Raw genomic sequence first — 26,946 nt, forward strand, 5'->3', positions numbered from 1 at the left:
ATAATTAAATAATATAGGACAACATTTGCAAATGTAGGATACGTTTTTTAAAATGGAGGACATGCGAAAAAATTTTATGCTTTTTAAAAAAATGTTAATATAAATGCATATTTCTTAGGCATGATCAAAATGGAGGACATTTGGGCATTATTCCTAGACAGATGGCAGAAATGGACTTCCCTTTCTGGCCAAACACCACCCCACCCCCCCACCCCCGTACACACACACACACAATTCCAAAACACACACTAAGCACATTTGGGCATTTCACATGGCTTTACTTAACATGACAATCTCTTGCATATTTAATCAGAGGCTTATTGCAGAACCAAACTCTTTGGGTTTCACACTGAACATGGTTTAACATGGCTATGTATATATTGAACATGTCCAGGTGGTTTCACCAGAAGTGGATTTGCTGTTTCAGGTTTCTTGCACCAACTATACTTCTCAGAAGTGTGTACTTACTTGGTCAAGGGACTTTGGTTTTTCTTCACTGCGCATGAGTTTGTAAAAATCACAGCAATTTACACTGGCCATGCCTCAGAACCAAAAACACACTTTCTGTCAGGGATGATGGGAGTTGTAGCTCTTCACCTCTGGCTCTAACTCACCACCTTGTTATGCAGCAGAGCTGACCAGCTTTGGTCAGTGGTTAATGCTTTTCTTCAAAGCAGCAGAGTTTCAGAGAATAGGCTGAAGACCCTGACAAACTCTCCAAGCCTTCTCACTCTTCTTCCTCAGATGTCTCCAAACTTCTCCAGGATTCTGCTGGCTCTTGTATCTTCACTCAAGACACCAGACAACTCAGTAGTCTTATATAAAAGATCTACTTTATTCTACTATATACAAATACTATATGCCCTACAAAATCACAATCTCCAATACTCCACAATATCTCCAAACTACTCCAACTACCCAACAAAAAACATTGGCAAACATTGCAATTATTATAGCCATTGTTAATCACCACCCACTAATCAGTTTCCACCCAGTGGGTGTGTACATTCATTTTGATTGGTTCACATAGTTCAACCCACACTTAAGACCAACCCAAGTATTTCATCATTTTACCTTGTACACTTAATGAATCTCAGGTGTTTCCAATTGTACATTCTATAATTCTGTCCTTGACTTTCAAGACTTCTAAATTACATTAGCTTTTTCACCTGTGTAGCTTCTTAATTGCTCTTGCTTAGTCATTGTGACTTTCACATATATATTTTATTTCTATTACTGTATGTCCCATGTTGCATTTTCCTTAACAAGAAAAGGCACTTTGGAAAGTCACACTCTCTCGGCTTCTGAAACAGTGCCTGCATGTCTCTCAAGCTGACTCATATCATCATCATCATCATCATCATCATCATCATCATCATCATCATCATCATCATCATCATCATTGTCAAAACAAGGGAGACTTGTTAGCATTAAAAGCACCCCCCCCCAAAAAAAAACACCTTGAGGCCTCTCTGGCCACTCTCCTCCTCCTCCTCCTCCTCCTCCTGTTCCCTCCTCCTCCTCCTCCCCCCTCCCCTCCTGCCCCTCCTCCCCCCTCCCTTCCTTCTTCTCCTCCCCCCTGGGGGCAGGGCGGAGGAGGCAGACGAGGCGGGGCCACGCTCTGAGGGCGGGGAGAAGAAAGAGGAGGCCACGTGCAGCCTGCACTTTCCCCTCTCTGCCCCAGGCCCCAGCGCCCTGCTCTTCCTCCTCCACGAGGAGTCGGCAGTGTGGGGGTGCGCTGAGAGGGCGGGAGAGGTCGGAGAGGGCGGCGCACAGCCTCCCTCTCTGCCCCCTCCGCCCTCAGAGCGACCCAAGCGCCGCCGCCTCTTCCTGCTCCACGAGGGGGAGGGGGAGAAGGCAGCGCGGGGGCGCGCTGAGAGGGCAGGGAAGGGCAGAGAGGGTGGCGCACGGCCTCCCTCTCCGCCCCCTCCTCCCTCAGAGCGACCCAAGAGCCGCCTCCTCTTCCTCCTCCGCGAGGGGGAGGAGGAGGAGGCACCGCGGGGCCACTCTGAGAGGGCGGGGAAGGGTGGAGAGGGAGGCCCCCCAAATTAAATTGTCCCCCTCAGTGTAGTCTGTGTCAGTTTCAGTAAATACAAATAAAATTACAGTAATAAGGCAAAAAGACTGACATTATGCCTGGCTGAGTTACAACAGCAATGTAATGTTATTTGTAAATAGCTCTGCTCTGGGTTCAAGCCTATGCAAGAATATGCTCCTTTCCATGCAAACACAGTCACTAAAACATACGTACTAAAGATTCTGAAACCATTGCTTCATAAAAGACACCAGGAATGAGAAATTGTAATTCTTGCTCTAGCCTATAACCATGTGGTAATACATTTTCTCAATCAGCTATTTCACTGTCATTAAACAGAAGCTTTTAATGTCCTTGGTATGATAGGTGAAGAGTGCTTGCGGCTTTCGTTCTCCATTTCAAAGTAAGCTCATAAATGCTTTTATAGTTCTGCAGTGGTTAGGGATATTGATCAAACCGTAGAGCCAGTCCTTGGTAACAGAGGCACAGGTGGTAAATGGAACATGAGAGGAATGCATACAAAGGAAGAAAACAGTGGAAGCAGAAAGAAAGAGAGATGGCAGGGGTTGATACTCAAAGATTAAAGCCAAGAGAATCCATAAGGAAGTACTCATATTCTGCCTGACACTCATTATTAGATAACATGACAGAGTAATAAGATAACATAAGGAAAACCTATAAGGACTGCATCACTGCCTATTGACATGTAGCTTGATACTTGCATCCTAGAAAGCCTATTAAACAATAATATTTCATCTGAACTGTGGGAATAAACAACAACGGAGTCAAGTTTCTGCAGGGGCCAAGTGAAATAATCTTATCACTCAGCTAGAATGAGAAAGAACAGGATATAGTCTCCTGACACAGCAAAATTACATATCACAGGATTAAAGGAGAATTTTGTTTCTTTGACAGCTGAGGTACCAAGTACATTGACATACAAAACAGGTATGTAGGTACTGTGAAGAGCAAAATGAGAGGATTGCTCCTCCCAAATAAGAATTCTGCTCTGCAGGACATTTTCCTTCAGTGCCTATATTTCTAGAGCTGTAAAGAGTGAAATGCTGAAAATTATTTACAACTAGAGTTCTTACACCTGAACATTCCCTTGACAATTTTGCCTGCCCTGTTTCTTTTGGTGCCTAAATTATATTTCTAAATGTTCAGCTGAACTTTTGAGTCACTGCAATGCTAGAAATTTGAGTAATGAAAGAAAATATCATGGGGGGAGGCAGAATTCCTACCGGGAAATGCACTAATTCCACACTCAGTAGCCCCTGTAGCTACCCCTCAGATACAAGGTCAGTTAAAAGAGTGAGTAGCTTTGAACTCAGTCTTTCTTATTTTGAAGAAGACATGCATTTGATGCACCACCACCACCACCACCACCACCATATATATATATCAGATGGGAGTTGTTGGAAAGTTGCTGATTTAATAATCTGGACTTCTCCAAAACAGCATGCTACAGACTACAGCTCCTATTGACCTCAGCCAGTACAGTTGTAGTACAGTGCGCCCACGCCGTACACAGGTGCACTATATGCGGCTAAAAGCTTATTCTGAAGCCACACGACAGTAAAATATATGGTGTGTGTGCTCTGGGGCAGGCACCACACACCACCACAAACACGTGTCCCATTTTTTTCAATGGGGCACGGGCATGCACAGAATTCCTCTTATCTAGGGGTATCCAGAACGGATCCCCTGCATAAGGGAAGGGCCCACTGTACAATGTATATTGAGGGTGCTGGCTTGGACAAGGTAAGAGTAGACATAGCTAGGTTAGATAAGTCTCATTTATCTGTTTCTGAGGACCCCTCCCCTTGTTATTCCCCAGTACTTCTCATGTAGGAGATAAGTTAGTATCTCATTTTTGTGCTGCTGCACCAGGGTTGTGCACCTTGTGGTTCTCCAGATGTTGTCACAATTCAAGTCCCATCATCCCCAGCTAAGACATGCTTGAGGAATGGTGGAAATTGCAGTTGAACAATACCTGGATAGGGCACAAGTTGCCCACGTCTGTGTTACACTTTTCTACAAGCCAGTCTCCCCTAGATGTTTTGAATGTGGCTAATTGTTAAGGTATATGGGTATTGTAGTACATAATACTAGGTTGGAGTAGGCTGCTTGATTAAAGCCTATGGAGACACAACTCCATTTTTCCCCAGGTAGGATTGCTGCATGTTACTTGCCACATTAAATGGAGCACTCAGCCTTTGCCAACCAAACTCAAACCAATTCAATTATTTTTGCTTCCTCCTGAAAATGATCCCTCCCCCATTTTAAGGAACAAGTAATATGTTCCAATATTACCCCAACTGGCCAAAGCAACCCACTTTTCAAGCTGAGAAAAGGGCTGAATTTATTTGTACATGCACACAGTTAATTAAAAATGTTAATACTATAACACAGTGATTGTTTATGTCTTGATAACAGTATAATGGGAATTTTGAGGACAGCATGCGAGAAACTAGTATACAACAAATTGCAATGCTTGATATAAATTGCATGCAGGAATAAATCATCTATGCTCAGAGTCATGAAGCCATTAATTCCTGTGCTTGTGATTTGCTGTAAGGATTACTGAGGACTATGAGCATTTTTAAAAAGCTGTAAAATGCTTCTTTTCTTTTTCATTAACCAGAGGTTAGTGGTAATAAAAGGTAGACTATGTCTTGGCGTGTGGAAATCCCTTGAATTTGTTGTCTTTTAAAGACTCCAGACAACACTTATTCTGTCATGTTCATATTGAGTTGCAAGATCTTCTCACATGGAAATTCCTGTATGTTTTGGGTATGCATTGAACATCATTTCCTATTGAAGAAAGCATGCATGTGTGTGTTTTCAAATACACACATTTTTCTTCATGAAAATTTTTCAGATGTACATATGGCTTGTATACCATTTTCTTCATCAAATTGCATTGCAAGCACTAGAAAAATATAATTTTCTTAGGTAAAATATGCTTTGTTCTATTGCCAATCTCAAGAGGTTCAAAACAGATATTTTCACAGGAAAATATAACCCAAGTGAATTTCTTTTCCATCTTTTAAATCACATTCTATCCAATTTACTTTAACAAAATTCATGATTTATTGAGCTGGATGTATAATAGGACTGAAGCAGCACAGGCATAGATTTTGAACATCCAAACTGAACAAATATATATTTGAATGAAATCATAAAGGAGCATACAATTCTGCCTAAGACATTTCTTTCCTCACTCTACAAACTGAGCTTTGTAACTGTGTCTTCTACATTTTATTTTATTTTCAGCATTTAAATAATAATAAAATTGGGTTCTTACCTTGATCTTCTGAAGAAACTGGGGATCTGAAAGTAAAGAGTAAAGACGAATCAGACTAATTGTTTGTTTTGTTCTGTGATAAAAAAAAAAGCAACAAAGAAGAGCTGAATGTACTTGTTGGGGTTTCTGAAGGAACATTTTGTAAAGCAGCATCCAAATGATGCTGAACTTTCTATGGAGTAAATGATGATGAGCTCCAGTTGTTGGTAAACCTAACCCACAGCTTCATTGCCATAAAAAAATCTTTGTAAAACAAAGGCCACTGGGGCCACTGTGGTTTGGAGAAGGAAGTGCTTTCAAATCCTCTCTCATCAGCCGTAAAGTTCATGATAGTTTCTAAGTTACTATCTAGCACAATGGAAAAAAGGCCACAAAATGCATTTTCAACTTCTGGAGGCCTGAATTCCTCATCTTCCCAAACCAAAGTGGATTTCTGTCCATTTCTGGTACTGATAATTTTAAAAGAATTTTTAAGCCGAGAGAAGCCTCTGGTGGGTCCAAGAGGTTAACAATTGCACTTGGGATCATTTAAAGTTGTTATGATTTAACACTGACTTGGAGCAAATGTCTGAAGAGGTATATAAGAGGAGCCCTGATATATATGAGAGGTATAAGAGGGGCCCTGGTGATGCTGCAGGCACAAGCTTGTGAGTTTGATCCCAAGAGCTCCAAGGTTGACTCAGTCTTCCATCCTTTTGTAGATTGGTAAAATAAATACCCAGCTTCTTGTGGGCAATTAGCTTACAAATTGTAAACCACTTAGAGAGTGATGAGTTCACTGATAAGCGGTATAGAATATATATGCTATTGCTATTACTATAGCAAATTCTATCACAAAATTAACATCACCTATCCTTTTGTAGCCCATTTTCTCCTCATAAACATTCATGCAAACATTCATGAATACATTCTCAGGCTGTATGAAGCTTTTGCAAGGTTAAATGAGAGGGTAAACCAGAAACAAAATTGCAACATGAACATTTGCCACCAAATTAATCACTGTAGACATGGCATCCAAGATGTCTGCTCTTCGTTGAAGAAAAAAATGGAGGCATTCTCTGAAGATGCCAGCCAGAGATGCTGGCGAAATATCAGGAAGAAACTCTTCTAGAACACGGCCACATAGCCCCAAAACCCCACAAAAAACCTATAATCTAGGCCAGGGGTAGGCAACCTGCGGCCCGCGGGCCGGATGCGGCCCGGCGAGGCCTTGGGACTGGCCCCAGCCCGGTCCTGCTGCCGATTGCCGCTGGGGCCTGTGGGGGGCAATTGTCTATAGAAGCCTCAGAAACATGCATTTATATTAACATTTTTTAAAAAATCAGCAAATTTTTTCGCGTGTCCTCCATTTTTTTTAAAAAAAAGTGTCTTCCATTTGAAAATTTTGTCCTACATTTGTCCTGGTTTATTTATATATTTAATTTTTTTTAAAAAAATATTTATTTATTTATTTATTGGCTTCGGCCCCCCAGTTGTCTGAGGGACAGCAACCCGGCCCCCGGCTCAAAAAGATTGCCTACCCCTGATCTAGGCACTGTTCATTTTCCTCTGCAAGTAAGCTTGCATTCAGTAAACAAGCATATTCATCTCCTCTACTCAAAAGGATTAGACACTATATGTACAGAACTGAGATCAGAACAAATGAGGTATTGAAGGTTTCCTATTTGAGGCTACAACTCACAGAATCCCCTAGCTAGTATGGTCAGTAGCCAAAAAAGAAATATCACAAAAAGTAAATTTTCCAAGCTCTGAGGATACAAGGGAGTTTATCACATTGGAGGAATTTCTCTTAATTTCGAATGAAAAGAAAGTGGGGCCAGAACGCATTCATGTGAATTCGCTAGTTCAGCGAATTTACATGAATTTGAATTGCGTTTGAACTGACTTCCCATTGCCCAAAAATAGCTTGCCATTGCTCAAAATTGTGTGTGATCACCTCTCACACAATAACGTGAAACCCCATGATTGCATTCGGACTGACTTCCCATTGCCTGAAATTGCATGTGGTAGCCTATCACTCAATAATGTTAAACCCCATGATTGCATTCGGATTGCCATTGGATTATACTTCCAATTTCCCCTGTCTGAGAATGTCCACAGTCTTTCTTGTGATATTCCTCCCAACCACCATCTTGAGGGGGAGAGATGTAGGCCAGCAACAACAGTCCTCTGCCTGCAAAGAAGACAAGCCCTCCTCCTGACCACCATCTTGCTTGTCTTTATTGCATGTTGTTCGGTTTTTATTGGTTTTTGTGAGGTTGTTTTTATGATGTGTAAGTTTTTAAATGATTCTGTGAACCGCTTTGATCACCTCGGAAAAGCGGTATAAAAATAAAACATATTATTATTATTATTATTATTATTATTATTATTATTATTATGCAAATAAAAATTTGTCTGCATGCAGCATGAAATATTATGTTATTTTCAAAGTGAAGATATAAGTTTTTGTACCTAGGTAAGTTACACAACAATAAACTAGCTTCTGCCTTCTCCCCTGCAGAAGTCTCAGGGATCAAGGGGTTGTCATCTCTTCCTCTTTTAAATTCTTTCAATCCCAGAATTCAGTTGAAAAGTAAGTCTCTAGTTTCAACTATCTCAAGACAAGAGTAAGAAAATAACAAAATAATTGCTTTTGTGGATCAGGCCAAAGGTGACATGATAACCTAGAAGTCCATCAAGAATGACATTTTAGCAGCCGCTACTGGAGAGAGAGAGAGAGAAGATTGGATGAGGGGCACAGACAAAAACAGTGGATCTATTAGCTCAGTGATGCTCAGTCACTTGAGTGCAGAAAATCCCTGTAGGTCAATCCCTATCCTATCTAGGCAAGACCATTAGGTATCACAAGAGTGAAAATATATTCTAGGGAGCCTCTACAAGTCAGAGCAGACAATATTGGCTTGGGTGCATAAATGGGACCCACCTGGTTCCAGTTTCCAGTATATGGAAGTGGGCAAGCTCTGGAAGCCTGGGAATGTCAGGAGTTGCCTAGGCAACTTGCTTGCCATAAAATGTTAAGAATTAGGTGTGATGGGTTATATAGTAGAAGTGGTATTGTTAAGTCACGGTGATTTAAGATATACATGCTCAAATAATGCTGGAAGAGAGATATGAGCCAAGCCTGTCCAAGCTCATTTCTGTGAAAGAATCAAGTTGTAACCACAAAGAAGTGGGCAGTATGGGAAAGAGAACAGAAGTGAATAGTGAATAAAAATTAAGCTGCCTGAAGTTTGATATTGTGGGTAGTTCAGTTAGGCAATTTTAATGTTTGCTGGCCAGTTCTGATAATGACTATTACTAGACTGGATCTATAATTTCTTAAATAAAGAAATTTCTTAAATTTCTGAGTTCTAAACATTGTTCTTGTTTCAAAACATTCCACTGGCAGCACCAGGCCCTCAAAATGAACCAGAAATGACCAGAAATTAACTTGAAGTTTCAAAACCAGTTTTAGAGAAGAAACATGCCACTTAGAGGCACAGTTCTCTCATTTGCGCAGGTGGGTTAAAATAAATGGGTGGAAGCTTTTCTCTGGGGGATGTAAAACTGTCTAGGGGCTCATAGAGGGTGAGGGCTATTTGAGTTCCATCCCAGTGTTATGGGATGAAAGTTTATACTTTCTCCATGTATTTGTTTCTCTCATATCCCTCATTTAAAGCAACTATTGTCTGCGGACAGGTGGACAGGGATCAAGTCAACTAGCATATTAATATATTGGTATCTGCCCAGCTTCTACTGCAACCTGAATCCCAGTAATGGGAGACAGGCATGATACAAGTGAACAAAATAATAATAATAGTAATAATAATAATAATAATAATAATAATAATAATTTCTTTTGATATGCTGCTTACACTTACACCTTACAATTTAGCACACCTTGAAGTCATCCTTCTAGTCAGACAGGAAGACTAGCACTAGCACTTGAAATTGCTAAAATTCAGACAGGAACAGCAATTATCCACTTTGCTGTGGCAAGTGAGCATTTTCTTTAGCATCTTTTAAAAACATGTCTCAGCAACCTTTCTATCACAGTAAGACACATAAAGGTAATTAGCCCTACATCTGAAAAGCAGGCGAGAAAATCACCATGCTAACTGCTACTAAGAAAATTATAATATTTACAGTCTTGCTATTATGGTTTTGCTATTATGGTGTGCACCTGTGAGGTTAAGCGAAAACTTGGAAGTAATTTGTTGCAGAGTTAGTTTCTCACATCCATGTGAAATGCAGAGGCAGAAACAAAGGCCCACCTCTGATATCAACCTGTCTCAAGCATTATAATCATCACATTCTCTATGCAACTTCTATGAAGGATGCTTCTCATCTTCCAAATGGAGTCCTTTCTCAGTAGTAACATCTTGATTTTGGAATTCAGTGCAAAAGGATGTTCACCAGGTGCCAACACTGTATTCTTTCCAACACCAAGTCAACAAGGTTTTATTTGCATAATAATAATAATAATGACGATGATTTATTTATAGCCCAGCCAATCACAAGGAATCTGGGCAGGTTTCATTAAAAACAAATTCTATGAACAAATTGTACAAAGATACATAGGCACAGTTGTTTTAGTTCATTTTATGTTTAATTTTTACCTGAAGTCCACTCTGGGATTTAGGCACAGTATATACAAGAAAAAAAATGAAGTGTTGAAATAAATAAATCATATTAAAGAAAACTTCAGGTGGCATGATAATAAATGACAATAATAATAATAATAATAATAATAATAATAATAATAATAAAATTTATTTATATCTCCCGCTTCTCCCTTCAGATCGATACCTTCCATGGAGGCCTTCTTTCCCTCCACAATGGGGTTGGGGTTTCTCCCTTTCACTTTTTGTCCCTCTGGCCTATTAAATTTCACCCTATTCAATACAATGGATGAATATCGCTCCATTACACTCAATAAAAGGAGATTTACGAGATTGCAGAGGAAAAGCACTCTTTCAGGTTAAGAGAAGGTATTCCATAATTATTGATTATTTTGTCCTTGAATCAAGGATAAATAATAACTGTAGTTTTCTCCCAGCTGTAGGAGAATACAAATATTTTTGTCTGGAGAAATTTCTTTCACCAAAAAGCCTTACATTTCCTGTACCCACACATTTCAGGACAGAAAACACTGTTTCCTGCAAAAAGAAGCCATGTATTTCTTTGCACAGAAAAATCGTCCCAAACACTTTGGGATGTGAAGAATGCCACACAAAAATATTTTTCTCAGAAACCTTCTGGGACATTCAAATAGTGAGAGAAAACTGTGTGAAAGCACTGGTGCTTTATTATTCTTTCTGATACATTTTCCTAATTGTCAGGAAATCCATTTTTGACCATTGTGGACTGGATGTCCTCCTCATTCTTGAAGTTCATATTCTGCAACAAAATAGTAAACATGCATGCTGGATCAGCTGCTAGTATATGCTGTTTAAACTACACACACACACACAATTCCCTAAATGAAAATTTTTGCTGAACTAGGAAAGACTGTTCTCATGGTCATGAAGAATTTAACTGAGTCAGAAAAGCTAGAAGAATCTTGCAAAACTTTCCTCTTCTTTGAAACAAGGTTTTATGACCATGTGAAGCCTGTTTCTGTTCCAAGCTCAGAAGATTTTAGCCAATACCTGACTACACAATATGTTGTTGTACCTCTACACAACTGGCTGTAACTCACTAGACTAGGGTCTAATCTGCACTGCAGAAAGAATCCAGTTTGACACCACTTTAACTGCCATGGCTCAATATTACATAATCCTGGGACTTGCAGTTTGTTGTGGCACCAGAGCTTTCTGACACAGAAGGCTAAATAGCTCACAAAATTACAACCCCTGGAATTCCATAGCATTGAGCCATGGCAGTTAAAGCAATGTAAAACTGCATTATTTCTGCAGTCCAGATAAGACCTAACTCCCAAACTCAGTACCTGAAATTCTAGGTCCAAACAGCAGAGCCCAGGTGAGTTTTTAAGGACCTGTTCTTTAAAAAGCTCAGTGATTAACAATTAACTGTGATCAATGTGAAGTCGAAGGCTTTCATGGCCGGCATCCATAGTTTTTGTAGGTTTTTCGTGCTATGTGACCATGTTCCAGCAGAGTTTCTTCCTGACGTTTCGCCAGCATCTGTGGCTGGCATCTTCAGAGAATAGCCAAGTCCTTTACAGGCAAACAGTCTCTGAAGATGCCAGCCACAGATGAAACGTCAGGAAGAGACTCTGCTAGAACATGGCCACAATGCCGAAAAACCCACAAAAAACTAACTGTGATCAAGATAACTCAGACACCTAAGAGCTTATCACTTGGCGTTTTAAATCGGCTCCAGCCTCCTGGGCTGCAGATGGGACACGGGATAGAGGCAGGGATTATCACACACTAAATTGCCACTGAACCACCGGCCGCCATGAGCCCAGGTCCAAGCCATGCTCCACCAGCACTTTCTAGAAGCCAGAAAGCTTTCCAACTTCTAAAAAGTGCTGGCAGAGTGTGGCTTGCACCTGGCTGGGACCCAGGCTGATAGCAGGTGGCAATTCGGTGATTTAGTGTGCGATAATTCCTGCCTCCATCCTGCATCCCAGCAATTTAAAACACCAAGCGACAAGCTCTTAAAATAAAACTTTGGCTAGTCAGACCTATCCAAAGGTTTTATTTTAAAAATGCCATTTTAGTTTTCAGGAGCAAGGCTGGATGAGAAGGAAAACATTTGCACTGAGGGAAACAAGCGAAGAGATTTGCAGTGTAGAGCTAGTTCTATGGGATTTGAGGATTCGTGGAAATTCAACTAGCCTCCTCCAGGCACATTCTAAGGAAAATTTTCTGCAACTGGGTACATTATTCATAAAGACAAAAGGCTCTAGAGAACCGACAGGCTGGTGTAAAGCAGCTATTTTTATCAATAACCCCGTCACTGAAGCCCTCTGCCACCCAGAGTATTTTAAAGCAAAGCCTTTAAGAATTTAAAGTGCTAAATAACAATACCTTTACAGCACCTCCATGGAGCTTTATGGCCCTTCTCTTCTTTGCAGATCAAGTGATGCATTTTCCACATACTTGCTAACATCCTCTGAAAGGATTTCTTCTACCAGTTAACTGACAAACAAAAGAAATCCTGAAACTATGCCCCCCCCCCCCCCACCTTAATGTTTTCTGTTCTCATGAGCTCACTTGTGCCTCATCTTTAACTGAAAGAAATGTCTGTCTTTCAAAGAGAATCCTTTTCTCAGGATACAAATGGACAGTGGCTTTCTTAATGGAGGTAAAATCATTTGAGAGATGTCTCACATCTGATTACCACATATACACACGCATTCCTTTTGTTTCACTTATTCTCCCACTCAAACATGTATTTGTAGGTCTTTGAAAGGACTTGAAGGCACACAACAACAACAACAACCATCTGCAATGGAGACTATCCCTTTTGTTCCCAAAGGAAACCATGAGTAACTTTAATAATTTTCTTCCCACCACAACAAATCTTTAAAAAAACTACTCTGTTTTCAAAGAGAATTTGCAATGTGGGATTTATTCTAAGGAAAATTCATATTTTTGGTGCAGAAAAGAGCATTTTCTATGCAGGAAACAGCATCTTCCAAGCAGAAAATAATATTTCTGTACAGAAATATTATTTTCTGTGCAAAAAACCCTTGTGTAAATTTTGCACTGAACAGGGCCCAAACTGCAAAGATTCTCAGCAGTCCAGGAATCTCTTCATCATGGTTTTTGAATATTACCATGCCAATCTTAGGTTAGTGATTACTAGAGAATGGTTGTAGTCCATGAGTACATCTGGTTCTAGCCCTGCAAACCACTTATGGGACTGACTGTTAATTCCTCATTTCTCACTTTTAGAAAAGGAGTTAAAAGTAAAGCCATTGAACTTATATCTATAAATGCTCCAAGATATGTGAACATGAGGTTAATGATCCTTGATAAAGGAGAATTCTTTTTTTCCTTCCAAAACAACTTTTCTTGTCTTTGTGCAAAAGTCAAACATGGCTCATTCTTTCATAGTCCTATCAGTTGAGTGCACCCCTGAGTACTTCTGCTGTTTAGTAAGGCGGCCAGAGTTTTTAAAAACTTGGCACCAAATCTGGCAGAAAGTAAATTGATGAAGGGGTTAAAGGTCAAAGATGTGTATTTAAATCCAAGCTTTCCCATAGTGTTAAGTGTTTATGTGCATGGCTCATAAATAATGTTCATGTGCATGGCCCATAGCTCATAAATAAAAGAATGATTAAGAAGAAATGATGGAGGAATGAGGTATAAAAACATGCCAAGATCAAAGGAAATGTTACATAAAAGTCTCTCATATTTTGAATTACAATGTCCTTCAATACCTACAAGAACTCTTTGAATGCTGAAGTCTTTTCAGTGAATACTGGTTAGGCCCTATATATTCCAAAAGTAAAATATGTTTTGGAAGTTTATAGGTAATTTTTGGGTACAGCAGTACCCATGGTGAATGCTGTGTGTACCATAAACCCTCCTTTGGGGGTTATTAAATTATATCCATATTCTAAATCAGTAGGAACTCCAGATGTTTGGGATAGACCCCAAACATTAGTTATGGTGACTCAGACTTATGAGAGGTGTAGGCCTAAACCAGATTACCTGTCACCTATTCTAAACTGTGGATCTGAGACAAACTTAAACATCTCCTCTGATTCCACTTCGGGCCTGCTTTAAGGTGCACAGTAGTGGATCTGCTTCTATGATAGTGGGCTAAGCATGTGAACCCTGGTGAGCATACCAAGTAGCAGCAAACAGAGCTGGGCATCAGGGACCTGGGTGTCAGCTTCTAGATCAGAGGCTCTCTTGATGTTGCTGGACTGCAATTCCTATCATTCTTCTCCATTAGTTATGCTAACCAGGAATGATGGGAGTTATAGTCCAACAGTATCCACAGAGCCATGCCTTTCCCACTGCTGTCTGAATTTTTATTTCAAACTGACACTGGCTGGAGCAGTGGGTGAGGATACCACCTATGGACACTGGGTCTGGCTCACTAAAGTTATCTCTATCAGTTGAGCATCTAAAACAGCAGCAATAAACTCATACCTCACAGGCCATATTTGTTCATAGACCAATGTGGTTTGAATTTTCAACAATAGACATGTAGAACTGATATGGGATCTTAAAAGGAAAGTATAGTAGTTCTGGTATTACTTTTCCCTCTCCCTATTGGGTTGCCCTTGGTTCAGTGTTTTCTTTTTAACATTACCCTCTTCTTATCTACTTAAGTTTTATCTTTCTGCACAAAGTCTGAGACAAGTTATACAACTTCCTGCACAAGCCTTTATCCTTGATGCTCTATTGCCACCTAGAGGCACTCTTATGAAACTAAAGCCAACTAAGAAGAAAAGGATTTACACAAGATGTAAATGTTAGAATAAAGTAGAACCTACTCTTCTGAACTATGCTTTCCAGAGTCCCTGAGCTGGCAAGCCTTATGGCCATACAGATTGAGGAATTCTGGAAGCTTTGGTGAAAAGGTAGTCCCAACAATACCTTTTCCAAACTCTGGGATTAGGTATGAATAAATAAGCCACAGTCTATTTTACAATCTGCTGTAGGAAAACTGCAAAGAGTACATTTACTGTAATCAAAATCTTAATCTTTTGAAAGCGTCTTAAAATCTTTTGGAAGCATCATAAAACCTTTTTACATGAAAAGTCAGTTCAGGATCGATCAGTAAAGCTTTATCTAAACTCTTTGATATCAGACTGAAAATGTAAGCTACACATATATGCCCTTTTTCTCTCGTACAAACAACAACAACAAACTTCTCCAGATGTTAAAAATAAGATATCACAAAGAGAATAAGGTTATGCTGAACTCTTCGTGGTGGTGTGTTAATTTTCTACATAGAGGCCCACCCCTCTCCCCCTGGAGAGAGCATTTAGAATGAAAACCTGTACCCTTCAGCTTGAAGTTACATAGCCCAAGGAAATATTTACCAACTGTGATGAGTTTACCAGTTGGTTTTCATAGCTGATCTGAGTGAAGGCACATTGGGATTTATAACCATGATGCATGCCAGTGATTTTGCTTTCAGTTGCTGGTTACAAGTCTATTGGGCTCAACTATCAACAAATCAGATGTGTAAATTTGAGAATGTACAAGAATATTGTGGCCAGGTTTCCTACTTTATGGAGAGTTGTCCTCTATTTCAAGGGTCAAGTACCATTTACAGATGAAGAACAAAAGCCTTGAAGTTGCTGATGCACAGTTAACACTGGGGAGCAAACTGAGAAGGCACACAAGTTACCTGGTCACAGTCTTCTCCCCTGGAGCCCCCCCCCCCCAAAGGATCCTTGAAGAAATTCATTTCAATTATAGTTAAGATTTTGTGTGGTCTCCTCCTCTTTTCTGAAACATATAGACACAACCACTCCATTTAGAATATACATATTTTTACATGCAACTCAACAAGAGGACATTGCTTTTAGTCCAATACCCAAACATGTGAAAAACAGTTTGAACAATTTACAGGCTCTATCCTTTTCCTTTAAATATAGGTTTCACTCATCCAAGTTTTGAGAAGACGCAAATGTTGAAAGCAGTCAAATCTCAGCATGTTTTCCCCCCTCATCAGTAGACAAATGGAAATTCATCACACAATATTTGCCAACCTGATATTGGCTCACTGCTTGCTGTCACACAACATGACCATCTAATATTTTTGTTCAAATGACATCAGGAGAAAAGGAAACAGAAAATAATAAAGTGGAAGGATGGAAGGAACAAAAAAAGGAAAGATGAAAGGAAGGTTCCCTTTTGTTCTAGTCAAGGCAATGAGTGCAGCCAGAAAAGAAGGAGGAAATGGATACCACTAGGAACAAGCAATAGGAGGAGGAAAAGATATGTTTACCACACTGTGTTTTCTAGCAAAGTATTCTGTCTCCTAAAATATATTCAAATTCTTTTTGAAAATGTCTTGTAGTTCATATTCAAAAACTCTTGGTATGAATCTTACTGGTTATTCCCAACCTGAATGGCTCCACTGAATTAACATTGCAGTGGTGAATCAACACATAGGTAAATCTCATTGATTCAATGGGTTTGCTGTAGTTGGAACAATAGGATTCAAGCCTTTATCTTTTATCCTTTCTTCGGATGCATCTGCACTGTAGAAATAATGTTGTTTGACACCACTTAAACTGCCATGGCTCCCTCCTACAAAATCCTGGGATTTGTAGTTTTGTGAGGCATGAGCACTCTTTGGTAGAGAAGACTAAAGACATTGTAAAACGACAAATCCTAGGATTTCATAGGATTGCATTAAAGCGCTTAAGGTGATGTCAAAGTGCATTATTTCTACAGTATAGATGCCTCATCCTTCTTGCTGTTTGCTTATGAATTGCTACTAGTTATCATGGCTAATGTATTTTTTTCCTTTCTTAGAGCAGCATGTCTCAATACCTGAGAAATATGAGTGGAAGGGCTGATGTAATGAAGACATGAAGTCCTGTTTTGGGGCTTTTTAAAGCCACTGAAGAAAGAGAATGCTGTACAAGAAGATCCAACATGGCTTTTCTTATGTTCTTCCTGATTGGCAATATTTGGATGAGACTTTAAAATCAGAACTGCAGCAAAACATCTCTATGCTGGAGAAGCAATGCTGTTAGCCAACTAAATACAATTGTGTTTTGAGAAATAAGTTCCAGAGAAGGAGCTAAGAACTTGGATGTTCAGATATTTCATTCCAGAGATGGCTGGGAGGGAGGGAAGCAGGCTTGCTGGCAAGCAGGGCAAAGGAGGGGAGGGGAGGCAGTGCTAGTGAACAGCAAGCTTGTTTGGAAGATGCCAATTTGTAAGCTTTTGGCAGGTGGGTGCATTCTGCATGTCACTACCTGCCAGAACAATTTGTCAGCAGGCAAATTTCCTCAGTGATGCATCAGGTGCAAAGATGCTACAAAAACATAATTAAGAGTTTCTCTTTCCAAGGTTGAGAAAAAGGGGAAAGATCAATCTTGCTTCCACCCTAGGGAATTTGAATTATACAATTATTCACTCAAAACTGGAACAGAGGAGTGGGGGCACACCAGCCTTTCACAGTCACAGTGTGCTCTGTTTTCAACACGTATGGATAGGGCCAGAAAAGTGTTCTTCTTCTCATCAAAAACAGCAGCTTTTATTCCAATTCTTTGTGATTCTGTCCCTGACAACAAGAGGGTGCAGTGGGGGGAGAGGAGACAGACCCTTTGTTAGAGAAATCTTTCATTTGCATGGGAATCACTTATGCAAACAAATCTGAGCAACTGCCAGTTGGAAATGTTTCATACTTTGGTTTTGGTTGTTACTGTTGTTTTCTAGGGACATTACAGAGCTCAGAAATGTTCCTTTTCCAGAATCCCATAGGAAAAGTGACTACTGAAAGTGATCTAGGAGTCCAAGTAGACCACAAGTTGAACATGAGTCAACAGTGTGATGCGGCAGCTAATAAGGCCAATGCGATTTTAAGCTGCATCAATAGAAGTATAGTGCCTAGATCAAGGGAAGTAATAGTGCCACTATCCAGGAAGTATTCTGCTTCCTGGAATATTGTGTCCAGTTCTGGGCACCACAATTCAAAAAGGACATTGAGAAACTGGAGCGTGTCCAAAGGAGGGCAATTAAAATGGTGAAGGGTCTGGAAACCATGTCCTATGAGGAACGACTTAGGGAGCTGGGGATGTTTAGCCTGAAGAAGAGAAGTATATGATAACCCTGTTTAAATATTTGAAGGGATGTCATGTTGAGGAGAGAGCAAACTTGTTTTCTTCTGCTCCAGAGACTAGAACACGGAACAATGGATGCAAACTGCAGGGAAAGAGATTCCACTTCAACATTAGGAGGAACCTCCTGACAGTAAGGGCTGTTCAACAGTGGAACAAACTCCCTCGGAGTGTAGTGAAATCTCCTTCCTTAGAGGTCTTCAAACAGAGGCTGGATGGCCATCTGTTGGGGATGCTTTGATTTAGATTTCCTGTATGGCAGGGGTTGGACTGGATGGCTCTTGTGGTCTCTTCCAACTCTACGATTCTATGATTCTATGATCTGTGGAATGATAGTCCTTAAAGAAGTAAAATTTCCAAGTTCTGGTGCAGCTTTTATGAAGTCTAGGGCAAGGAAGCTTGGTTACATCTGTTAAAGAAGTTGTTTTACTGGGTAATGCACACAACATTAGCCTGCACTCAGACTTTGACACTGAAGTACACAACCTCATTCTGTATCTGTAGCCTGTGCAGGCTAGTGCCCATTCACATCACCACACTGCACACTGAGAAGTAAGACAACAAGGAATCCAGCAGATAGCCAATGAATCATATGGTTGCTCCCCACTTGCTATTCTAACTTCTTCCTTCAGTCCACATTCGCCATGGTTCTGCAACACTGCTAGAAGCAGAGCAAATTAGAAGGGAGAGTTTTTTATTGCTAAAACTGACTTGATTGGATTTTCAGTCCACACAACACATACACACATATATACACACAAATCAATCCCTAGCTCGTCAGCCCTGAATTCAACAATCAATCTGGCCAGATATGTGCAAATCAGGGGGGGGGGGGGAATCACATGTGTCCATGATTAAAATGTTCATCATCGCCATCAACATGTAAAAATGTGACTTTTACAAAAACTCATCAAATTCCTAAGAAAACAAAAAATCACAAACATAACCACTTCACGAGTGGTGCAACTTTTTCTGGAAACAACCGAGTCCACCCTTTTAAAAATTCACCAGACAACTTAGGCCTGATACAGATGGGTAAAAAACTCCGTGCTGGGGCTGATTTAAGGGCTCCATAGGGCTGGGCGTCCATACGCGCTCAGCCCTAATAGTGGCACCATGTGCCATCTTGCCACAGCCCCACCCACACGCGGCATGCAGGCATCCATGTACCCAATCCATGTACCCAACCCATCCATGACATGCAGGCATCCATGTACCCAAACAGTGCTTGCTGGAAGCAGTGGTGTCAGGGTGTGCGAGTGCCATTATGGCACTCCTAAAAAGAAGCTGCTCTAGGAGGCTTCTTTTTAGGGAGTGTGTCAGTGCCATGCGCGGTTCGCACGGCGCCGACTAGGGGTAAAGACAGGTGGCATGGAACCACCCATCTATATCCCTCCCCCTTAGTCTATCAATTAAGCACTGGCTGGCAGAGAAGTGGGAAAAGTGCCACCCTCTTTTGTTGAACTGTAACTCTCAGCATTTCTCAGTACTGAGTATGCTGGTTAGTTGAGAGTTGCCCATCCATGGAGACTAGCTAGGATCAGAGAGAATCTATTTTCCCCCCCAGCCTAACCTACTTCACAGTGTTTGAAAAGGAAACTAGCTTGCCACCCTGAGCTTATTAAATACGTATAGTCATAGAAAGAACATATAGAGGAGCAAGATGTTGTCATGCATGACATAGTTCAGTTGCCTAGGTTCGTAGCATTTTTTGCTATTGTTAATAGCTATCAAATTGACTTCAGCTTATGGCAATCTCATTAATGAGAGTCCTCTAAGCCATCTTTCATCAACATCCCTGATCAGGTCTTGCAGACTCAGGGCTGTGGCTTTCTTGATTGAGCCTATCCATCTGGAATGAGATCTTCCTCATTTTCTACTCCCTTCTACCTTACTAACCATTATTTTCCTTTTTGTGTGAATATGTCTTCTAATCATATGGCCAAATTTTAACAGTCTCAGTTTCTTTGCTTTGTAGCTTCTTTACACGAAACGGCAGGTGTAAAGATGCACTGGAAGCCGCAGACCCAACCCTGCATGCAGGCGGTTCAGGACTTTGGTCGCTTGAGACTGACCGGGGATGATAATCTTGTTCGGCAGCATCCTGAATGACCAAGCAGCCTTTTTTAAGGAGAGCATTGCTTGCTCCATATGGAGAGGGGCCTAGAAAAGGTGGCCTAAAGAAAGCTCATCCCCAACAACCCGGTTGGCTAGCCGTGGCCAATGGGAATCTTCTGATGCGGTCAAACAAAGACAAAGAGACAAAGGCACACACCAGCCTCCAAAGGTGCAAACAGACTAACGCTTGCATGTTGGAACATCAGAACCATGCAAGATTCTGCAGACAGTGGACATCCTGAGCGTCGTTCTGCTCTAATAGCCCATGAATTGTCACGACTTAACATCGACATTGCTGCTCTTAGTGAAGTTCGTCTCCACGAGGAAGGCAGCCTTAAAGAACACGGTGCCGGCTACACACTCTATTGGTCTGGCAAACCCAAAACTGAAAAACATCTTTCAGGTGTAGGCTTCATGATCAAAATCTCCATTGCCTCCAAACTCGAAACCTTGCCAACAGGACACACTGATCGCATTATCTCCTTACGCCTCCCACATGTTGTTCTCTTCAGTATATATGCCCCAACTATGCAAGCCGACCCTGCGGAGAAAGACAAATTCTACTCAGACCTATGCCACCTTATACAAAAAGTCCCTGCAGGAGACAAAATCATTATCCTAGGTAACTTCAATGCCAGAGTAGGAAAGAACTTCGAAGCCTGGAAAGGTGTTTTAGGCAAGCGTGGTGTTGGAAACTGTAATGATAATGGACATCTCCTGCTAGAATTTTGTGCAGAACAGCAGCTATTATAAACACCATCTTTCAGCAGAAAGACAGCCTGAAGACAACCTGGATGCACCCCAGATCCAAACACTGGCACCTCATTGACTACATCCTAGTACGCCAGAGAAATATTCACGATGTCCGTCATACCCAAGTGATGCCCAGTGCAGAATGTCAAACAGATCATCGCCTCGTAAGATGTAAACTAAATCTTCATTTTAAGTTTAAACCTAAGAGAGGTGGCATCCTAAAGAGGAGACTCCAAGTCAATAATCTTCAACAAGCTGCCGTGAGAGACAACTTTCAGGCAAATCTGCAAACAAAACTTGAAGACCACCCTATAGACTCTTCTCCTACAGCGCTTTGGCAACTTAGCAAAAACAGCATCCTGCAGTCTGCAGAAGAATCCTTGGGGTTCTCCCTCAAGAAAAACCAAGACTGGTTTGATGAAAACAACCAAGAGATCCAGGAGCTGTTGGCAAAGAAGAGAACTGCTCACCAGGCACACCTCGCCCAGCCATCCTGTCATGTAAGAAAAGCAGCCTTTCGCCTCGTATGTAGTCAACTCCAACAAAAACTCAGAGACATTCAGAACAAGTGGTGGATCAATTTAGCAGAAAAGACACAACGTTGTGCAGATCTGGGTGATTCCAGAGGATTTTACGAAGCTCTTAAAGCAGCGTTCGGACCTACATATCAGACCCAAAGCTCCCTATACAGTTCAGATGGTCAAACACTAATCACAGATAAAGCTTCCATTCTGGACCGATGGGCTGAACACTTCCAAAGCCTCTTTAGTGCCAGCCGAGTAGTCCAAGTTTCACTTATTCAACAGATGACACAACAACCAATGAAGAAAGAATTGGACATAGCTCCCACTTTGGAAGAAACCGTTAAGGCCATACAGCAGATGAAAAACGGCAAGGCTGCTGGGATTGATGGAATTCCACCTGAAGCTTGGAAACATGGAGGTCATGCACTCCATGCTAAACTCCACGAACTCCTTGTGAGTTGCTGGGGAAAAGGTGAACTGCATCTCCGAGATGCAGTCATCATCACCCTGTACAAGAAAAAAGGAGCAAAATCGGATTGCTCGAACTACCGAGGTATAACACTGCTCTCCATTGCTGGAAAAATCCTCGCAAGGATACTGCTGAACAGATTAGTTCCTGCCATTGCAGAAGAACTTCTCCCCGAAAGCCAATGTGGCTTCAGAGCTAATAGGAGCACTACAGACATGGTATTTGCCCTCAGACAACTGCAAGAGAAATGTAGAGAGCAGAACAAAGGACTCTATGTAACATTTGTCAACCTCACCAAAGCCTTCGACACTGTGAGTAGAAAACGTCTGTGGCAGATCCTGGAACGACTAGGATGCCCCCCCAAATTCCTCCAAATGATCATCCTGCTACATGAAGGCCAGCCAGGTCAAGTCAGATATGGTGACGCTCTCTCGGAGCCCTTTCTAATCACTAATGGTGTAAAACAAGGTTGTGTTCTTGCTCCAACTTTATTTACAATCTTCTTCAGCATGATGCTCCAAAGGGCTACGGCAGATCTCAAAGAAGACTATGGCATTTATATACGCTACCGTACTGATGGTAGCCTGTTTAACTTAAGCCGCCTGAGGGCCCGCACTAAGACTCTAAACTATCTAGTCCGTGAGCTGCTTTTTGCTGACGATGCTGCCCTCATTGCCCATACGGAAGCAGCTCTGCAGCACCTAACATTCTGCTTTGCAACAGCTGCAGAGCTCTTTCGACTGGAAGTCAGTCTGAAGAAAACGGAAGTTCTTTACCAGCCGGCACCTCAGGAAGAACACTACCATCCCCACATCACCGTAGGCCCATCTGTGCTTAAGTCCGTCCAGCAGTTCACCTACCTGGGAAGCATCATCTCCTCAGACGCCAAGATTGATAAAGAGATCGATCACAGACTGGCAAAGGCATATAGCGCATTCGGAAGGCTTCACAAAAGAGTCTGGAGTAACAAACATTTGAGGCGAAGCACAAAAATCAGTGTGTATAGAGCCATTGTACTGTCTATTCTTCTCTATGGGTCTGAAACATGGGTCACCTATCGCCAACACCTACGACTCTTTGAACGCTTTCATCAGCGCTGTTTACACACAATTCTAAATATACACTGGACTGACTATGTGACGAATGTTGCTGTCCTTGAGCAAGCAGGGATCACCAGCATTGAGGCCATGCTATTGAGGACGCAGCTGCGCTGGGCAGGACACGTTTCTAGGATGAAGGACCATCGCCTCTCCAAAATAGTATTCTACGGTGAACTCGCCACGGGTCAGCGTAAGAGGGGCGCCCCAAAGAAGAGATACAAGGGCTCCCTGAAACAACATCTCAGGCTTGGCCAGATAGATCACCAACAATGGTCCTCCCTGGCCTCGCATCGGGAGGCATGGAGACGCACTATCCATGATGCTGCAGCCTTCTTCGAAAGCTCATGCCGAACGAGCCTCGAAGAGAAACAACAACGCAGAAAGTACCGCAACCTGGAAACATCACCCAAGGAGACTTTCTGTTGTGCTTTCTGCAACCGGACCTGTTTATCCCGAATTGGCCTTTTTAGTCACCAACGTGCTTGTACAAAGCGCAGGATGCATCCTTCCTGAATCTTCGTTCGCGAAGCAAAGCCAGAGAGAGACAGAGAGCTTCTTTACACATGTGCAAAACCAAACCAAAACAAAACAAGCAAATTTAGGATGGGGGTAAATAATCCTATTTACTCTGTGTTTTCAAAGTAATATTCTTTTGCCCTCCCTATTTTTTTTTTAAACTGGAACACCTAGAGAGGTAAACAGGAGCAAAGGCTCATCAAGGTCCACCAATTTCCACTTCAAAACATTTTGTAATTCAGGTACAAAGTAGATTGCTATTTTTTTTACCCACACAGAAAGGCTTATGTACATGTTGCTCCCTTTAACAGTAGCAAGTTGAGTGTATTCTCCCATTAACAATTGTGTCCATTAAAAATGTTAATAGTTTCCACTTACATTTTTTAAAACAAACACATTTGTCAAATATATTGTTTGGAGGTGCTTGACTTGGATCACAAATTCACAAATGTGTGATTGTCTGTTCATAAACTGAATTTGTGTCCTGGAGGTGCAATTTGGATAAATCTGATGAAAAATGCACTGAAACTAATCTCATCCTCATCTCTAGAATGATCCACACTCTTCCTAGGTACATTAGGTTGGAGTCTACTGTTATTCAGGTTACTGTGGAATGCAATCAGGATCAAGGAATGGGTTCAGCATGAACACAACAGATCACTGACAAACAAGAAAGTCACTGCTTTTCAGATTTGTCCTTTTCATTTTCTTTTCATTGAGGCTAGAGTCATTTGTGGCCTCTGGCTAGAATGTGAAAGCACTGCAGTATAGATTTGTAACTCAGGTGCACCATATTGCCCCCTGACAGCTCACCTGGAGCTGTGATCTGCTCTGCACACACAATCCAAGAAATGTTATGATAGCCTGATGAGTGTTTCAAAGGCAAAACTTCCAAAGTACATACAGAGTATTGCAAGAAAAAGCATTGGCAGTTCACCAAATATAACCTCCTCTTTGGTGGCTATATAAACTTTGCTCCTGTTTGTGAACTTTGCATGCCATCAGGCAAGGATGAGCAACATAGGGAGCTGACCAGGTCAATGTGTCTACCTAGACCAGTACACTCTACTACTCTGATGGACAGTGGCATTTAACATTGCTTGTTCTCTTGTTTCTTTTCTTTATTTCTTTTTTAACTGGAGATCTCAGGACTTGAATCTGGGACTCAACAACCAAACTATGGTCTCTGCCCATTAGAAATTGAAAATGCCTTGGCTTCTAAACATGCCTGACGTAAAACTAACTGGGGCCATGTATTTATTTGTCCCTCATATTTAATCTGTGTTTACTGTTTGAAACTTGTGGTATTACTCCATTCACATCATGCATTGTATCTGTGTTATGTTTTAGTTTCATCCCTGTCTGAGACTCAGAAGAGCTGTTGCCATTCATTGTAGATGCTAAGTGAGAAAGAGCAACAGTCTAACAAGGCGTCTTTTTATATTTTCTTTTCCCCCACTCAAACTCTTTGCTATGCAGCTATAACCACTTAGAATGAACTGGAGTACTAGACATTTCCTAAGAGAAATTTACAAGATGCAAAAAATATAAGGCAGACTGACAAAAAAGAAAAGGGAAAAAGCAGAAAATGCAATAGATCAGAACAGTGAATCAAAAATGCATTGTAAAAGAGCAGGTAAAATTGCCTTTGGTGATGGTAGCAATGCAGCATCAAGCAGAGAAATGCAGAGGGGGGTCTTACTGCAGCATGTGTGTCTGGCTGGCCTCCTTTTGTTTTTCAGGTACCTCGTAGTGTGGGGACATCTTTCCTAGGCTGCTGTCACTCAGCATGCGCTTCCGAACTGCAGGGTTCCACCGATCCGATATTCTACGGAAAAGATTTCCAAGAGGGAAATACTATTAGTCCCAGAAGATGCCTTGCTGTTCTATGTAGTTGATTAAACCTTCCTTCTATGCACAAGTCTTTGGGAGTTTCATGAGAACTTACGTCTTCTGCCACCAGCCCTGGAACCCTTTCCTAGTGCTATGATTTTACATGAAATGGCATGGTTGCATCCTATGGAATCATGAGATTTATAGTGTGGGGTGGCAACAGAGCTCTTTGGCAAAGAATTCCAAATATTTCTCCCTACACTGCAAATAACAGGATTCCATAGGATGGTTCCAAGTCACTTAAAGTGGAATTAAAGCATTAAAATTGTGTAATGTGAAATGGCCCCTGAATTATTTTTTGCCAGATGCAATGTATATCATACCACAAGACAGTGCATTTTAGCATTTTTAAAGCAACAAAAAAAATACCTATGGCCTAACTCAAATTGCTAGTCCTAACTGCAGTAGATCCACTGACTCACTGGGATTCATTAAAATACAAACCTACAATTCTGGAATTTATTCCATGGATGTACTCCAGCTGGGATCAGAGATGTATTTTTTCACTGAATTTCTTCTTGAAGGAAGCAACAAATAATTTTAGCAATTTTCCCCCTGTGCGAAGGTTTTAGAAGGTTTTGTTTTCAAAGCAGAATTCAGGACTTGTTCTGTGTAAAATTCAGACATGTTTGTTGGGCACAGAAACATCATCTTCTGCACAGTTCATATAATTTTCTGCCTGGAATGCTGTTTTCTGCTCAGAAAATGATGTTTTCTATGCAAATCAACCCCATGCAAACTTTGCATAAATCCATATTTATAGTATTTTCTTCACAGGAAACAGCATTTTCTGTATAAGAAATAATATTTCTGCATAGAAATATTTTCTGTATAGAAACTGTTGTTGCCTATGCAGAAAATGCTGTTTCCTGCACAAAATAATCACATATGGATTTTGAGCAGAATAGGTCCTGAATGGCAAAACTTCTGAACAGTCCGGGATTCTTCATATGATGGTTTCTTGACGCTCAAAATAATATTTTTGATCATTTTCCAGTTATTTTTGAATATTATTTCCATTGCCCATTAGGATGGGGAATTGGATTTAGGCTCAACTTACTTGCATTTAAGAAACAGAGGAGCAAATGGTCATTTTTAAAAGGGTATCTAAAATGATAACTATTTGAGCTGAGTAATTATAACTTTAAATATTATTTTGAAAGTACATTTCTAAGGCTGCATCCACACTGCAGAAATAATCCAGTTTGACACCACTTTATCTGCCATGGCTCAATACTGTGTAATTCTGGGAACTGTAGCTTTGTGGGACATTTAACCTTCTCTGTCAGAGAGCTCTGCAGCCACAATACACTACAATTCCCAGAATTCCACAGCATTGATCCATGGCAGTTAAAGTGGGGTCAAACTGGATTATTTCTGCTGTCCAGATGCAGCCTAAGTTTCCCCCTCTGATCCTTATCTGCTCTGCCACTTATCTGCTCTTTCTTCCTTATGGGTTTAAAAGAAGTTGGGAAAATTCTGCAAAACAAGCAGGAAAACAAGGATTAAG

General features: G+C 41.0%; 1 protein-coding gene across 6 annotated transcripts in view; it reads right to left on the bottom strand.

Annotated features, from left to right (window-relative positions):
• LOC149311767 (diacylglycerol kinase iota-like) overlaps positions 1 to 26,946 on the bottom strand; it is a 303,704-nt gene that overhangs the window by 35,310 nt on the left and 241,448 nt on the right. For all 6 annotated transcript variants that reach the window (XM_089527871.1, XM_089527875.1, XM_089527872.1 and 3 more), the window contains 2 exons: positions 25,246 to 25,371; positions 5,346 to 5,371 (listed from right to left, as the gene is read on the bottom strand). In XM_089527871.1, coding sequence (XP_089383997.1) covers positions 5,346 to 5,371; positions 25,246 to 25,371 — 152 coding nt within the window. The remainder of the gene's footprint in view (positions 1 to 5,345; positions 5,372 to 25,245; positions 25,372 to 26,946) is intronic.

The sequence above is a fragment of the Sceloporus occidentalis genome, unplaced genomic scaffold (assembly GCF_023333645.1).
Source record: "Sceloporus occidentalis isolate IW3139 unplaced genomic scaffold, rSceOcc1.0.p SCAF_5, whole genome shotgun sequence".
Classification (NCBI taxonomy): domain Eukaryota; kingdom Metazoa; phylum Chordata; class Lepidosauria; order Squamata; family Phrynosomatidae; genus Sceloporus; species Sceloporus occidentalis.